Source organism: Geotrypetes seraphini, chromosome 9 (genome assembly GCF_902459505.1).
Source record: "Geotrypetes seraphini chromosome 9, aGeoSer1.1, whole genome shotgun sequence".
NCBI lineage: Eukaryota > Metazoa > Chordata > Amphibia > Gymnophiona > Dermophiidae > Geotrypetes > Geotrypetes seraphini.
In genome coordinates, this window is record NC_047092.1 from 189567231 (window position 1) to 189584307 (window position 17077).

The 17077-nt window shown below is 42.7% G+C and overlaps 1 protein-coding gene across 1 annotated transcript in view; it reads left to right on the top strand.

Annotated features, from left to right (window-relative positions):
- Window positions 1-15112, top strand: part of FAM131A (family with sequence similarity 131 member A) — a 54404-nt gene extending 39292 nt beyond the window's left edge. Inside the window, exons 4-6 of the mRNA XM_033959185.1 lie at window positions 4477-4659; window positions 11183-11308; window positions 12861-15112. Of these exons, the coding sequence (XP_033815076.1) occupies window positions 4477-4659; window positions 11183-11308; window positions 12861-13339 (788 nt within the window). The 3' untranslated portion in view covers window positions 13340-15112. The remainder of the gene's footprint in view (window positions 1-4476; window positions 4660-11182; window positions 11309-12860) is intronic.
- Window positions 15113-17077: the final 1965 nt, after the last annotated feature.

Here is a 17077-nt window from a genome sequence, read left to right on the forward strand (position 1 = left end):
GTAAAAAGCTGCCATTCTCACAGAAATTCAAAAACGGCTTGACCGATTTGAACGAAACTTGGTATGCAGATCCCTCACTACCTGGGGTGATATGTTCTGGGGGTCTCACGGCCCACCTGCACACGTGGGCGGAGCTACAAACAGAAAATCAGATTTCACCCATTCATGTCAATGGAAAATATGTAAAAAGGTGCCATTCTCACAGAAATTCAAAAACGGCTTGACCGATTTGAACGAAACTTGGTATGCAGATCCCTCACTACCTCGGGTGATATGTTCTGGGGGTCTCGCGGCCCACCTGCACACGTGGGCGGAGCTACAAACAGAAAATCAGATTTCACCCATTCATGTCAATGGAAAAAATGTAAAAAGCTGCCATTCTCACAGTAATTCAAAAACGGCTTGACCAATTTGAACGAAACTTGGTATGCAGATCCCTCACTACCTGGGGTGATATGTTCTGGGGTTCTCGCGGCCCACCTGCACACGTGGGCGGAGCTACAAACAGAAAATCAGATTTCACCCATTCATGTCAATGGAAAATATGTAAAAAGCTGCCATTCTCACAGTAATTCAAAAACTGCTTGACCGATTTGAACGAAACTTTGTATGCAGATCCCTCACTACCTGGGGTGATATGTTCTGGGGGTCTCGCAGGCCACCTGCACACGTGGGCGGAGCTACAAACAGAAAATCCGATTTCACCCATTCATGTCAATGGAAAATATGTAAAAAGCTGCCATTCTCACAGTAATTCAAAAACGGCTTGACCGATTTGAACGAAACTTGGTATGCAGATCCCTCACTACCTGGGGTGATATGTTCTGGGGGTCTCGCAGCCCACAACTCTATGTTGCTTGCTCAAGGGTGGGTTCACCCAATAATTTATATGTTCTTGCTCCAGGAGGTGAAACTAAAATTGTTGTTTATAATCACGTTTTGCGTTAGTTGTATTGTATTCATTTTGTCAAATATTTCACATTATAATTTGAATATTGTACTTTTTATTAAGCTGTAAAAAAATAATTTAATTCACCACTATAAAGTATCTTTATTTGAATCCATTTACAGTGTTATTGCTATAATTAAATACCCGTGCAACGCCGGGGCATCAGCTAGTAACATATAAATATTTATTGTTGTATTTTCAACTTTACAAAAACTTGTTTTTATTATGCTACTTAAGGACAACCGCATTTCACAACCTGTAATGTAATTTGTCAATGACACACAGGTTGAATATAGGAGACTGTGACACGGAGTCTCCCTGGCACAAAGGAGATCATGGCATGGGGTGTCCTTGACACTCAAAAGGTTGTGACACTGGGTGTCCTTGGCTCAGAGGAGACTGTGATGTCATTTCTTCTCTTGGCCATTTGAGCAGAAACCTGATGCTGGAGGAAAGAGAGACTTTCAGCTGCTACCGTCTGTGTTTTCCATCATGTGCCCTTCCAACATCAAGTGGCTGAAGCCTCGACCATTGAGTCCCTTGTGTGTGTACCAGACTGCTGGCCATGTCTATTTGTGATGTCATATTTCTGCGTGGTCATTTGAGCAGAAGCCCAATGCTGCAGATGCTGTGCATTGGAGGAGGTAGACGAAAAAGGAGCGTGACTAAAGAGCCCCTTAGGGCACTCCTTTGGAAGGATTTGGGACCTTTGCTTGGTTTGTTTGTTTTTGGTTTTTTTTTTAGAAAAAATGTCTGTGATATCAACCATCTTAGGGTGTGGTCATTGTGGAGGACAGAGGTGTTCCGCTAAACCATCTCTCTCCCCTTCAATCTGTTCAGAAATCTGCTGCATCTAATCTAATCTAATCTTCATTTTATATACCAAATCTACACCCTAAGGAGCTCGATTCGGTTTACAGTTCGTTAAAAAATGAAACATAACAAGTAAAAACTGTGGGATAAAAACAGAAATTGGTTAGATTAGATGGATGGAAAATGTTAGAAAAAAAGTATGTTGATTTGCTTAAAATTACTATACAACAGCTAAAATCAAATTAACTATTGTGAAAACAACCAGGTTTGAAACTTTTTTGAAATTGAAATAATTGATCTACCAGTCTTAGAGAATCTGGAAGTCCATCGAAATTATCACCAATTTAAAAGTAAAAGATTTACTAAGCTTCCCAGTGCATTTAATACTTTTCAGAGAAGGAAATGCTAATTTGTGAATTGTTGTAATTCTTGAATAGCAGGATCTAAAGCAATTCCAACTAAGGGGAATCAGAGTCAAATATTCCATAAAGGAGTTTGAAACCACACTTGCACACTTGAACTGTATCCTATGATGGACCGGAAGCCAATGGGGAAACATGGTCGTACTTTCTGTTTCCAAAAATAAGTTTGGCCGCTCTATTCTGTATTAACTGGAGATGATCTAAACTGCCCTGTTTAATACCCAAATAAAGAGAATTGCAGTAGTCCAACTGGGCCAACACAGTGGATTGTACCAGTAATAAATAATGTTCTTGATAAAATAGTATGCGCAAACTAAAGAAACATTTCTTTGCTAAGAAATTTATCTGGTCATTAAAAGCGAGAGAGGAATCCAGAATAATACCCAAAACTCTAGAAGTGAAGTCAAATTGTAATACAATATTTGATTTCAATGCAATATTAGTAGGGAGATGAACTAATCTAGATCCTATCCAAAGCAGTTTAGTTTTTGAAGCATTCAGTTTCATTTGAATGGAATTTGCCCAACTCTGGAGCTTAGAGATACAGTTATCTATGCCTGTAACCAGGTCACTGAAGTCATGTTTGACTTCCAATAAAATAAAAATGTCATCTGCAAAGGTAAAAATAGATTCTGCAGGCGAAAGACAGAAATTTTTGAAATGCGGCACCCCACATTTGGGTATCCATGAAGATGCATGCCTCATATTCCATCAATTTCGCTATGCCCACATTACCTTTCTCCTCAAGTCACTTCATTGGCTCCCTATCTATTCCCGCATTGACCTACAAGTGTATTTGCTCCACAGCTCCTCGGTATCTCTCATCTCTCCCCACCATTCCCTCTGGGCGCTCTGCTCATCGGATAAGTCTCTCTTATCTGTACCCTTCTCCTTTACAGCCAACTCCAGACTCCCGTCCCTTCTACCTTGCTGTACCATATGTCTGGAACAAACTGCCTGACTCAATAGGTCAGGCTCTATCTCTGGCAGTCTTCACATGCAGACTCAAAGCCCACTTCTTTCCACCTTCTAAGCACCAATATCTGTCTTATCATTCCCTCTGTAATTCCCCCACCTGAGCACTGTGTGTTGATGCACCTTTTTGTCCAGTTTGTCTGTCTTGACTAGATTGTAAGCTCTTTTGAGCAGGAACTGTATCTTCTTTGTTTTGATGTATAGCGCTGAGTAGTAATAGCATGGAATGGTGCTACTCTTTGGGGATTCCAAATAATAGCAACTTTTTAGAATCTAAAAGAACAATAACATTCTGGAATCCTGACTCGATACGTCAAGCTCCATCTCTGGCAGTCTTCAAATCCAGACTCAAAGCCCACTTTGTTGAAGCTGCTTCAATTCCAAACTCCAACCCACCTGCTAAGCACCAATATCTGTCTTATCATTCCCTCTGTAATTCCACCACTCGATGCACCTTCTTGTCCAGTTTGTCTGTCTTGACTAGATTGTAAGCTCTATTGAGCAGGGACTGTTTCTCCTGTGTTTTGATGAACAGCGCTGCGTATGTCTAGTAGCACTATAGAAATGATTGGTAGTAGTAGTAGAAGATATTTACATGCTCCTCCTCTTGGTCTAAAATACATAAATCTCAATATTTCAGTGTTGCTTTATTTAATGATAGAAATAAAACTGCTTCGATTTATGATTTTATAATTCTTTGGATACGCTGTCATGGTCAGGGGAGGAGGGGTGGAGTTCTACTCATATTTTTATCTTCCTTCAGATTTAAGAAAGTGATGGCTCATTTGAAATTCTCTTGATGGAAAATGCTGTCTGTGCCTTTCATCTCTTATACTGCCCTCCTAATATTGACCTTGGATTGTTCTGTTGTACTTGACGTCTTGACTGAACTTCCTGTTGATTTATCAAAAATATGCATTCTAGGAGGTTTCAATTTACCAGCATATATTAGAAAGAATGATGAGAATATATTTGTCGAGACCTTTTCTGCTTTGGATCTGAAACAGAAAATTCACAGTGTAACTCTTTAAAGTTAGCGCTGTTCCCAATTTCCATGAGTCGTGTCTCTGATCTATCAGTGAAACCAATCTCTTGGTTTGATCACTGTTCAATTAATCTCAAATGATCTATTATTAGTAATTGTGAGGTAAGAATGAGGAACATGAATATTGGCTCAGAATTGTTAGCAGGATGAGTGGGGAATGAAACCAATAAACTATAATCATAAATCATACACAGGAGGCTGAGTCATGGCGCTTAGCTCTATAATGTGATTATGATGATAACGGAATACATATGTCTTTATTTTGTTTTTAGGTATTTCCCAGGTGGTGAAGGATCACGTGACTAAGCCCACTGCCATGGCACAAGGACGGGTGGCTCACCTCATTGAGTGGAAGGGATGGTGTAAACCTATGGATTCTCCTATGGCTTTGGAAAGTGACTTTAACTCCTACTCAGACCTGAGTGAAGGGGAACAGGAGGCCAGATTTGCAGCAGGTGAGAGCCTCGCAGTGGTTCTGCTATAGAAAGAAAAGAGTTGGCAGGGCCAAAAAGCAAGAGATGGAACAGGAGACCAGAGGAAAAGGGAGGATGAAGGAAGGACGCTACTGATCATTTTTATTTAGAATTCAACTTTCTCCCCGCAAATATAGTAACATAGTAAATAATGGCAGATAAAGACCTGAATGGTCCATCCAAAGAACCCAACCCAACCGTACACTCTCTATAACTTAATGATTTAATTTAAATAGTCCTTTTTCTTAGATATTTCTAGGTCAGAAACCCAGAGCTATCGACTGGAGTCTCCGTCAACACTCACTCCAGCCCATCCTCAACTGAATGGCCATATATGGGACACAGACCGTGCAAGTCTGCCCAGTACTGGCTTTAGTTCTTCAATATATACCATTATTTTCTGATTCAAGATTCTGTGTTCATCCCATGCTTTTTTGAACTCTGTCACCCTTTTCCTCTTCACCATCTCCCTTGGGAGAACATTCCAGGCATCAACTTCCCTCTCTGTAAAGAAGAATTTCCTAGCATTACTCTTAAGTCTGCCATCCCTCAACCTCAAATTATGCTCTCTGGTTTTACTATTTTCCTTTCTCTGGAAAAGATTTTGTTCTACATTAAAACCTTTCAAGTATTTGAATGTCTGATTCATATTTCCCCTGTCCCCATATTTCCTCTAGGGCAGTGGTCTCAAACTCGCAGCCCGCCAGGTACTATTTTGAGGCCCTCGGTATTATAAAGAATGATTCTTTATGGAAAACTTATGCCTTAAGTGTACGACGGTCACATCCGGCGATTGCTGTAACCTCACACATGTGCTTTCTTGCGTCTGTATGTGATTGTGAGGTGGGGTCCAATCGTGTGCAGACGCAGGAAAGCACTTGCATGAGGTTACAGCAGTGAGGCGGGCAATGTTCCAGAATGTAAGGTAACCATTGGAGGCAGAGCGGCTTGTGCGTGTGTCCGGTGCTGGAAGAGGTGGGAGCTGAAGGCGGACACTTAAGGCACAAGTTTTCCATAGAGAATCATTCTTTATAATACCAAGGGCCTCAAAATAGTTGGTCCAAAATCTTGTCTCTTGATACTTTTTCACTTTCTGCATGTTGCACTTCTTTCAGCTATGTATAGCTGAAATTATCAGAAGCAATTAAGGAAAGCTTTATAAACTATATTACAACTTTGCATGAGGTAAAACTTGTTATAGTTAGTTGTCAGTTCTTTAATAAGACATTAACTATTTTTTCTGCGGCCCTGCAAAGGATGCTCTAGGGTCTACATATTCAGGGCTTCCAGTCTCTCCTCATTCATCTTCTGGCACAAACCTCCTACCATTTTCGTTGCCCTCCTCTGGACCACTTCAACTCTTCTTATGTCCTTTGACAGATATGGTCTCCAAAACTGAAGTGGGTCCTTACCAACGACCTGTACAGGGGCATCAACATCTTGGTGTCAGGTCAAAAGCGTGCAGGGACAACTGAGCGCAACGCGGAGGCATGCGCCGAAGAAAATGACTGTTTTAAAGGACTCCGACGGGGGGTGTAGGGGGGGAACTCCCCCACTTTACTTTATACAGATCGCGCCACGTTGTGGGGGGGTTGTAACCCCCACATTTTACTGAAAACTTTACTTTTTCCCTAAAAAACAGGGAAACAGTTAAGTTTCTAGTATAATGAGGGTGGTTAACCCCCCCAAACCCCCCACAACGCCGTGGCGATCTGTATTAAGTAAAGTGGGGGGTCCCCAACAAAACCCCCCCCATCGGAGCCCCTAAAAACACTCTTTTTCTTCGGCGCGCGCTTCCATCTTGCACTCAGTTGTCAGCGCGCGCCTTTGTCTTCGGCGGTTTTGTCTATGAACCCAACACCTTCCTTCTTCTACTGATTATGCCTCTCTCTATACAGCCTAGTATCCTTCTGGCAACAGCCACTGCCTTGTCACACTGGTTTTTTTTTTTAAATTTAGATCTTCAGACAATATTACCCCAAGGTCCCTCTCCCCTCTGTGCATATCAGCCTCTCACAGCACGTACGGCTCCTTCCGATTTCTAATCCCCATTTGCATTATTCTGCATTTTCTTTAATGGGAATACTATGGGACTCATAATAATAAAAAAAAACAAAGAGTCCAAAAACCGGCCTAAGTCGGTACTTGGACGATCAAAAAGACAGTTTGTCCAAGTACCGGTAATCAAAGCTGGTTTTAGAAGTAACTAAAACCAGGCCTTTTCAGTGCTGATGTACGACCAGAATGAAAAGGGGCAGTTTTGGAGGAGTGGATAGGGCGGGAGGTTGGCTGGATGTGGGCTGACCTAGACTGAGTCATCCAGCAGCCATAACCCAAAAACTTTGACAGTTTGCCAGATGGAACTTATACGTTTTGACTTAGATGAAGTCAAAACAGGTATAAGTTCCAAATCGGGCTGCTAGCTGATCATGGCTGTCACGATCAGCTCAGTGGCCCAAGCAACCCATTCCCCTGAACCAGTAATGATCATAGTAGGAGAGATGTCCAGTCTCTTCTGCCACCACCCGCAGCAACCCCTGCCGTCATCCCACCCTGAACTCTTCTCGCGATTGCGCTCTTCACCAGCAGGAGGGATGCCAGAAACCCTCTGAATTTCCCGAACGATCGCTAATTAACATCACTGGCAAGAAGATTGCCCAACCTCTATTGCCAGACAAGCCCCCTCCCCCCCTGCCGGACCACCCAGCCCACACCCCGGACTCCCCTCCATCCCCGAGACCCCTCTAACCCAACCTGAAACCCCCCAATCCCCCCCAGACCCCCTCTAACCTTTTTTGATGGCTGGCTGGACAGATCCTCCCTTCGTCCGGCCCACCTTCGTCTGAATGACGGGCCTGACCCCTTCCCGGTGCATTGTCCCAGTATGGCAATCCTTATGTGAGCCAAGTATAGTATAATTGAGCCACTGTGACATCATTGATGAGGTTGGTGGAATGAAGCATTATGACATCACAATCTGAGCTCTGGAATATTACTACTCTTTCGGTTTCTGTCAGGTACTTGGGACCTGGATTGACCACTGTTGGAAACAGGATACTGGGCTTGATGGACCTTTGGTCTGACCCAGTATGCTAATTCTTATGTTCTTAAGTGAACCCTATTGTTTAATAGCAACAGTCTCCTATCCATAGCCTCCTATCCTATGACTCTTTAATTTTCTTAGGAGTCTTTCATGAGGAACTTTGTTGAAAGCTTTCTGAAAATCTAGATAGAAACATAGAAACATGATGGCAGATAAAGACCAAATGGCCCATCCGCAACATCCACTATCTCCTCCTCTCCCTATAGCTAAGGCTCTTAACATTTGCATCTCTGCTTCCTATAGGCTAAGGCTCTTTACACCTGCATTGTGAGGTCATAGAGCTTTATGGTTATAGAAACATAGAAAAACAAAAAACTCAAGTGAGGATGCTAATAAATACTCAATCACCAAAAACAGCCAATATTATTCACAGCACTATGTACGAAAAATTGGAGAAAAGGCCTCAGTGTCTAATTAAACACTGAGGTCTTTTCTCCAATTTTTAGTACATAGTGCTGTGAATAATACTGGATATTTTTGGTGATTGAGTATTTATTAGCATCCTCACTTGAGTTTTTTATTTTTCTATGTTTCTATGTTTTGTTTTTTTTTTATATATAATGTTTCTTTATTGGGCAACGACAACAACATATAGTACAACACCAAACTTGTACAAAGCAGCAACACCAAGATATAAACATAACAAGAAAAAAAAAAAAAAAAAAAACCCCGCAAGTGCAGGTATGCATAAATCCATAACAGCCCAATACAGTATTTTACCATTAACCCCCAACCTCCCTTCATGTAGAACCCCACTCTCCCCCACCCCCCCAAGCCCCCCCCCAAAACCCAGACCCGTATGGTGCATAACACTCTAAATGAGAATATACAAAGAGAGAAAGAAAGAAAGAAAGAGAAAAAGCAAAAATAAAAATAAAATAAAAATAACAATAAAAAATATACTAGAGGAAAGAAACCAGGACAAAAGTCCTATCACATCTAGGGCAAAGGAAAAGAGCGCATGAACCCCCACCCAGTCAGCACAGCCCAAAGGATTAGCTATTCAGTAATACACTCCGTTCCCTATGAGAAAGGGACAACCAGTATCCCTCCCACACATCCTGAAATTTAGTCCATCTGCCCTCATCATGAGACCCCGCCATCCTACGCTCTACTAGCGCTAACTCATAAAGGGACCTGTGCCATTGGGAAAAAGATGGTATAGAGGGAACCCGCCAGAATATCAAGATGGCCCTCTTAACCAGGAGCAGAGCCTTGAACACAAACAATTTCTGTCCCCCAGAGCAACTAGAGAGAGCCTCTCCAGCATAAAAAAGCGCAACATCCGGGGCACATGCTGGCAACGTGAGGGATAGGGAAGACAGGAAAGCCCACACTCGCTTCCAAAAAACCTGTATTAGAGGGCAGCCCCAAAACATATGTCCCAGGGTAGCGGAGGTCGCAGAGCATTTGGGACAGCGCTCATGCTCCGCAAAGCCAGCACTGTAGGCCCTCCAAGGAGAGATAAACATTCTCTGGAGGAATTTATACTCCTGTTCCCTGTATATCATATTGCAGGAAAGAGTACGCAGGAAAACAAAACAATGTGAAAGCATTGGGGACGTAATATTGCATCCCAAGTCAGCGCTCCATGCCCCAGCCAGTATGTCAGCCCTCTCAGTTGACAAAGGCAATTGTAGCTCAGTGACATAGAAACGGAGGCGCGGAGCAGCATTAAACAATAATTAAACACTGAGGTCTTTTCTCCAATTTTTAGTACATAGTGCTGTGAATAATACTGGATATTTTTGGTGATTGAGTATTTATTAGCATCCTCACTTGAGTTTTTTATTTTTCTATGTTTCTATGTTTATTGAAACATGTTGGCAGATAAAGGCCAAATGGCCTATCCAGTCTGACCATTCGCAGTGTCCATTATCTCTTCTGCTCCCTAAGAAATCCCACGTGCCCGTTCCATCCTTTCTTGAATTCAGACACAGTCTCTGTCTCCACCACCTCCTCCTCTGGGAGACAGTTCCATGCATCCACCACCCTTTCTGTAAAAAAGTATTTCCTTAGATTACTCCTGAGCCTATCACCTTTCAACTTCATCCTAAGCCCTCTCATTCCAGAGCTTCCTTTCAAATGAAAGAGACTCATCTTTATCCACATATTTATTCATACCTTCCCCTAGTTTTCATTCTTAGCCGATAGTCCAAGCAGTGGTGTCACATTGTTTTTTTCACATTTAGATCTTCGGACAAGGGTGACAGTGTCCGAAGTTCTAAAGGCAAAAAAACAGTGCGACAAGGCGGTGGCTGCTGCCAGAAGGATGCTGGGCTGTCTAAAAAGAGGCGTAACCAGTGGAAGAAAGAAGGTGTTGATGCCCCTATACAGGTCGTTGGTGAGGCCCCACTTGGAGTATTGTGTTCAGTTTTGGAGACCGTATCTGGCGAAGGACGTAAGAAAACTTGAAGCGGTCCAGAGGAGGGTGACGAAAATGATAGGAGGTTTGCACCAGAAGACGTATGAGGAGAGACTGGAAGCCCTGAATATGTATACCCTAGAGAAAAGGAGGGACAGGGGAGATATTAACGTAGAACAAAATCTTTTCCAGAGAAAGGAAAATGGTAAAACCAGAGGACATAATTTGAGGTTGAGGGGTGGTAGACTCAAGAGCAATGTAAGAAAATTCTTCTTTACGGAGAGGATGGTGGATGCCTGGAAGCGTTCCTGAGAGAGGTGGTGGAGAGGAAAACAGTGAAAGAGTTAAAAAAAAGTGTGGGATGAACACAGAGGATCTAGAATCAGAAAATAATAGTAAATATTGAAGAACTAAAGCCAGTACTGGGCAGAATTGCATGATCTGTGTCTGTATATAGCCGTTTCGTGGAGGATGGGCTAGGGAGGGCTTCAATGGCTGGGATGATGTAGCTTTGACAGAGGCTTCAGTAGTTGGAACCTAAGCACAGTACAGGATAGAGCTTTGGATTCTTGCCCAGAAATAGCTAAGAAGAAGAAGAAAAAAAAAAAAAACCCACTCAACAAATTTTTAGATTGAATCAGGTTGGGCAGACTGGATGGACCATTCGGGTCTTTATCTGCCATCATCTACTATGTTACTATGAACATTAGACAATGACAATGTAACTGCCGAAGAGAGAGAAACTGTACTGATGGGGGGTAATAAGGAGAGTTAAAAAGTGTGTGTCATTGGCTGGTGAGCAAGAAAGAGATTGTCACAGCCAAGATCTTGCTCTGGAATTTATTTATTTATTTATTTAGAGATTACCTAAGTGGTTGACATTCAGGTACTCAAGCATTTTTCCCTATCTGTCCTGGTGGGTTCCTCCTCACAGCAACGAAAGAAACTTTGCACTTTGAGGTTCATTATCTCGTTTGTGGCATGATCCTTCTCTGTATCCTTATCACACACATTATTTTGCTCCCTCTCCATCATAGGAGTAGCAGAACAGTTTGCTATTGCTGAAGCCAAACTGAGAGCCTGGTCTTCCATTGACGGTGAGGACTCGGATGAATCGTATGATGAGGATTTTGCTTCAGCTAGTGACAATGTTCTACTTTCTGGTAAATAGGATTGGGAATGAGATGGGGAGAGACATCTTGTCAACTTTTTTTAAGTGTTATAGTTGGATCACAAAGTCTCTTTTGCTTGAGGCTCTAGGAATCTAGCTCCTCTTCTAAAGTTCATTCCACTTTCCCAAGTATATCACTTTGCGTATTGTACAGTGAGGGGGGGGATCTAGTTCTTCTTTGTCCTGGGAACAGGAACCCCAATTCATACTTAAATGGCCATAGTACATTGTGTTTTGATAAGGGAATGAGTAGAAATTCCAAACTGCCCAGTTCTAGGAGGGAACTTTTGGGTCCATCCTGGACTGATTTGAATAGGTTGAAGGAGAAGCTGTAAACACCACAGTGCTTAGGATGTAATTTCATAATCTGGACTGGTCAAAATGTCTTTCTCCTGGAACTGCGCAGCTAAGACTACATGCTACTTCTGCCACTCTCACCAGTCCAAACTGGTTTAGCAACAATAGTTAGACGATTGCTGACTTTAGTGCATCTGGCCTTCTTTCTGGTTTTCTCCTTTCTCAGCCCATCTTCTTCTTCTGCTTTTATCCCTTGCTCTCTCTTTGGTCTTTCCTCTTTGTCACACACTTTGATAATAATTCGACGCCTTCAATTAATCCAAAACTCGGCTATAAAACTTATTTACAACTTAGGCAAATATGACCATGTCACACCAGCTTTGAAAGATGCTCATTGGCTTCCTGTGACACATCGTATCACCTATAAAATTATTCTACTGACATTCAAAATAAAAACTTCACACTTACCATTATTTCTTCACAAACTACTCATTCCTCAGTACTCCCCTCGCACTCTGAGATCTACAAATCAAAATTTCCTACTAATTCCGTCTATAAAAGAATTTTACTACACACGAAAAATAAATTTTGCGGTATCTGCCCCGACTCTGTGGAATTCTCTTCCACAACCACTCCGAGAAGAACAAAATCTCGATAAATTTAAGAACAGCTTAAAAACATTCCTATTTCTTGACGCATTTTCTTCCGTTTAAACTTCTCTTTATTATCATACTTCTACATACTACTCTACATCACATACATTTTTCCCTACCCTATTTGTTATAACCCCAACCCTTCTATCTCCATTTTTCTCTCTACAATGTAACTTTACCCATCCTTTCCCCTTTTGCCCTCACTATCCAGTTTGTTATGTTAAAGTCATTAATGTTCACCACATATTTTAATTTTTAATATTTTATAATTACTTGTACCTCTTTTTTTAGAAAATTTTTTTTAAATTTTATGTAAACCGGCTAGATATTTGCTTGATAGTCGGTATATTAAAACTCTAATAAACTTGAAACTTGAAATAACTATACCAGTTCTGGATATTAGCAGCAGTCGAAGGAATAAATGGATATTCTGTGTTGATCTCCAGGCAGCAGCCAGCACTGAACTTCCAGCACCGCCAGTGTTTAAAAGAAATGTCCCTCTAGTATGAATGATTTCTCCAGTTTCCAAACACCTTATGCTAATATGAAGTTGGAAAAATATTCAATTCCTCTTTTCTTTGTGGTCTTTTGTAGATTCAACACCACAGCTTCAGCCAGGGAATTATCTGAAGGATTTCCTGCACAGCCGTCTCTGTCAGATCAGTGTGGGACAGCCAGAAACTGACTCCCCAGCAACTCTCTGCTCGAGTGTCTGCAGCCTGGAGGACCAGTTACTTCTTAAGGAACTCAGTTCCCCAGCCAACCTGGCAGCCAAACTCCTGGGCTCCATGAGTAGCGGCCAAGAAGCTTTTCTCTCCAAGCTACCATCAGCTGAAGAAGAGGTTTATAGGAATCTGGGCCAGTTGGAATGTGAGGACTCCACCTATTCCATGTCCTTCACCGAGTCCTGCCTTTCTCCCACAGAGGAAGAGCTGCTTTCTTGCAAGGACTATCACACAGTCTGTGGCTCACACAAGGACAGCTTCCAGATCAGACGCAAAGTCTCTGATGTAGCATCTTCAGGGATTGTGTCACTGCTGGATGAGGAAGAAGAGGAGGCCAAAGAACAGTGAACTCCTCCTGATTTTGAGGCATGTCTTTCACTTGCCATGCCTCCTTCCTTGATTTCCTATCCCCTTTTCACAATGATTATAATTTTTCCTCCAGAACAGGCTAGGAATGCTTCTTCAATCTGAGGCTGAATCATCAGTTTTAACAAGTGCAGTTCACCAGAGGTCCTGCTATAGGCGTTGTTGGTTGTCTGAGGGTCTCTCCTTGCATGCCCTTAGGATCCTGCCTCCACCATTGCTCATTATCTAAGGTTATCTTCTTTGCATGGTCCTGAGATCTCATCCCAGCCATTCCTCTATTTCTGAGGGTCTGTCCTCTGCATAATCCTGAAATCTCATCCAGTCTTTCCCCTTGATCTGAGGGTCTCTTCCCTGCATAGTCCCAAGATTTCATCCTAGACATTGCTTTTACACCTGAAGGTCTCTCCCCTACATAATCTTGAGATCTCACTGCAGCTGTTGCTGTATATCTGAGAGTCTCTGCCCTGCATAGATTTTCTGTCTAAATTGTTTTCTTACTGTAGATTTTTCTACCCGATGATCATCTCACCCTGTGACAAGTCTGATTAGTTGTTTCATCTATGAATTGTTTTCTCCCCACTATGGTGTATTCTCCTGAGATTGAACCCCAGAGTGGCTTGTCCTCCTTAGCACTCTCCCATGCCATGGCTTTTCCTTCCATAGTCTCAGCATTTCTATGACCTTTCCACTAATTCCTCCATTCTTAATATAGACCATTTCTTCTGATCTGTTTGCCGCCTGACATTTTCTCCCATGGATCCACCTACATTGGCTGTTCGTCTGGATTACTTTGTGTCTTGCTTCTTTTGCATGACCACATTTGGCTGTAGAATGGTGGAGAACAGGTGTATGCATGATCTGTGTAGCATCCCCTTGGAAGAGAAGTTTGGTAGCATTGACTTTATGGCACATGGTTCCCTGGAATTGACCTGGAGGTGCATGGCTGTTCAGGAGTGGGCCAGGAGCTGCAATGTTGTCCACACACTAGCCTGGTGGGATGTGGCTTTATAGATATTGGCTGAGTTGTTTGCTGCTGCCAAAGTGCATTGGCTGGGAGATATGTGTCGTCCAGGCAAAGACGGAGTAGCACCAGGAGGTGTGTGCTGTCAATTGGCATGGCTTTGTGGTTTTGTGCTGTTATTGATGAAAATTATATGTCCTTCATGAAAACAAACTTAAATCTAATTACAAAAGCCCTGGACTCAGTGAATGCTGGAGTGTCATGACATGAACTTAAACCCTCCTTCAGCTTTTTTGGTACAACAAACTTTTGACCTTGCTTTTGACCTGTGGTGACTTTCATTGTGATGGATACTCAGTCTGGAGACCCTTAAAATGTGATGAAAAGGAGGGAAGAAGATGGAAGAACTGAGTGGAAGACTGATCAAAACGTGGGGAAGCTCTATTTCCCTCTCTGTCCCCCTCCTACACTCTTTCTGGTCTTCTCCTTTCTCATCCCATCTTCTTCCCTTCTTCTTTTTCTGCTTTTCTCCCTTGCTCTCTCTTTAGTCTTTCCCATTTATCACACACTTTGATGGTCTCCTGGTGGAGTGTGAGGAGAAGTTGCCTAGTTGGCTGCCTAGAACATTTTACTGTATGTGCGCAAGAGATGTTTTATCTATTTTTGTATCTGTCTTTGTTTGCTGTTTCTACAGGCTGCACGAAGCGTTGGTGCTGTGGATGTGAGAATAATTTATAGACCATTATTCCTTCTTTCTCAGTTTCTTTTTCTCAGTTACTCTGGTTCCCAGAGTTTGTGTCTACTGCTATGAGTAAGGGAGATCCTGGAATCAAAACTTTTCTTGGGTCATACTCCAGGGTTCTCAACCTCCCTAGGATGCAACACAAATATTACAAACTCAGGACTAACAAAACCTCTCAACCTTTCCATGACACAGCACAAAAATCACACACCCACAGCACCTCAACCTCTCTGGGATGCAAACTGAGGCCTTCCACATCCTAAGGCTACTGTCCGACACTGTGCATAAAACTAAGAAAGCAGAAGGGGAGGGAGGAAGATGATAGAGGTGGAGAGCAGGGATCGAGAAGCTAGTGAGTCCTGGAAGATGGTATTGAGTTTTGCCTCTATATCATTCAGTTTCAGGCTGCTCCAAGGTGTTTCACAAAATTTGTTTCTTAATATGTTCAAGAGCTGGACTAGTCTCCATGTATACTGATTCATTGCCCTTGTGACCAGCTTTGTGAGCGGAATTAGCCATATCAATAATAAGAGTGTCAAAATAGATCAGCTTACATAGAAAGCCAACTAGATCTTAAGAGGCCAAAACATTTGGTAAGTGAGCTCAGGTACCTCATGAGCGCCTTCTAAGGAAACTGTGGAACCACGGGGTGGAAGGGGACATACACAGATGGATCAGAAACTGGCTGGCAAACAGGAAACAGAGGGTAGGAGTAAAGGGACACTATTCTGATGGGAAAGGGGTCACAAGTGGCGTCCCACAAGGGTCAGTGCTGGGACCACTGCTATTCAATATATTTATTAATGACTTGGAAATAGGGACAAAGTGTGAAGTTATAAAATTCGCGGATGACACAAAACTCTCCGGTAAGGTTAGATCTGTAGAAGAATGTAAAGAACTTCAAAGGGACCTGGACAAACTGAGTGAGTGGGCAGCTAAATGGCAGATGAGCTTCAATGTGGAGAAATGTAAAGTTATGCACATAGGGAAAGGGAACCTGATGTATAACTACATGATGGGGGGGATGACATTGGGAAAAGGCAACCTAGAAAAGGACTTGGGGATTTTGGTGGATAAAACAATGAAAGCGGCAGCACAATGTGCAGCGGCCTCAAATAAGGCGAACAGAATGTTGGGTATTATCAAAAAAGGTATCACTACCAGAACCAAGGAAGTTATCCTCCCGCTGTACAGGGCAATGGTGCGACCGCATCTGGAGTACTGCGTCCAGTACTGGTTGCCGTACCTAAAGAAAGATATGGCGATACTCAAGAGGGTCCAGAGAAGAGCAACAAAAATGATAAAGGGCATGGAAAACCTCTCGTATGCTGAGAGGCTGGAGAAGCTGAGGCTCTTTTCCCTGGAAAAGCGGAGACTTAGAGGGGATATGATAGAAACTTATAAGATCATGAAGGGTATAGTGAAGGTAGAGAGAGACAGATTCTTCAGACTGGCGGGGGCAACAAAAACTAGAGGGCACTCAAAAAAATTGAAGGGAGATAGGTTCAGAACAAATGCTAGGAAGTTCTTCTTCACCCAGAGGGTGGTGGACACCTGGAATGCGCTTCCAGAGGGGGTGGCTGAACAGAGTACGGTTTTGGGTTTCAAAAAGGGATTGGACGAGTTCCTGAAGGGAAAGGGAATCCAGGGGTACAATTAGAGGGTTACTATACAAGACAAAATGCTCTTGAGTAATAGATCACTACAGGTCATTGACCTGGGGGGCCGCAGCGGGAGCGGACTGCTGGCATGATGGACCTATGGTTTGACTCAGCAGAGGCAATGCTTATGTGCTTATGTACTGATTCATTGCCCTTGTGACCAGCTTTGTGAGCGGAATTTGCCATATCAATAATAAGAGTATCAAAATAGATCAGCTTACATAGAAAGCCAACTAGTTCTTAAGAGGCCAAAACGTTTGGTAAGTGAGCTCAGGCATCCCAGTGACCGGCTTAAGGGAGAGGACCCGAACTGATAACATAGGAAATGATGGCAGATATGGACCTGCATTGTCCAT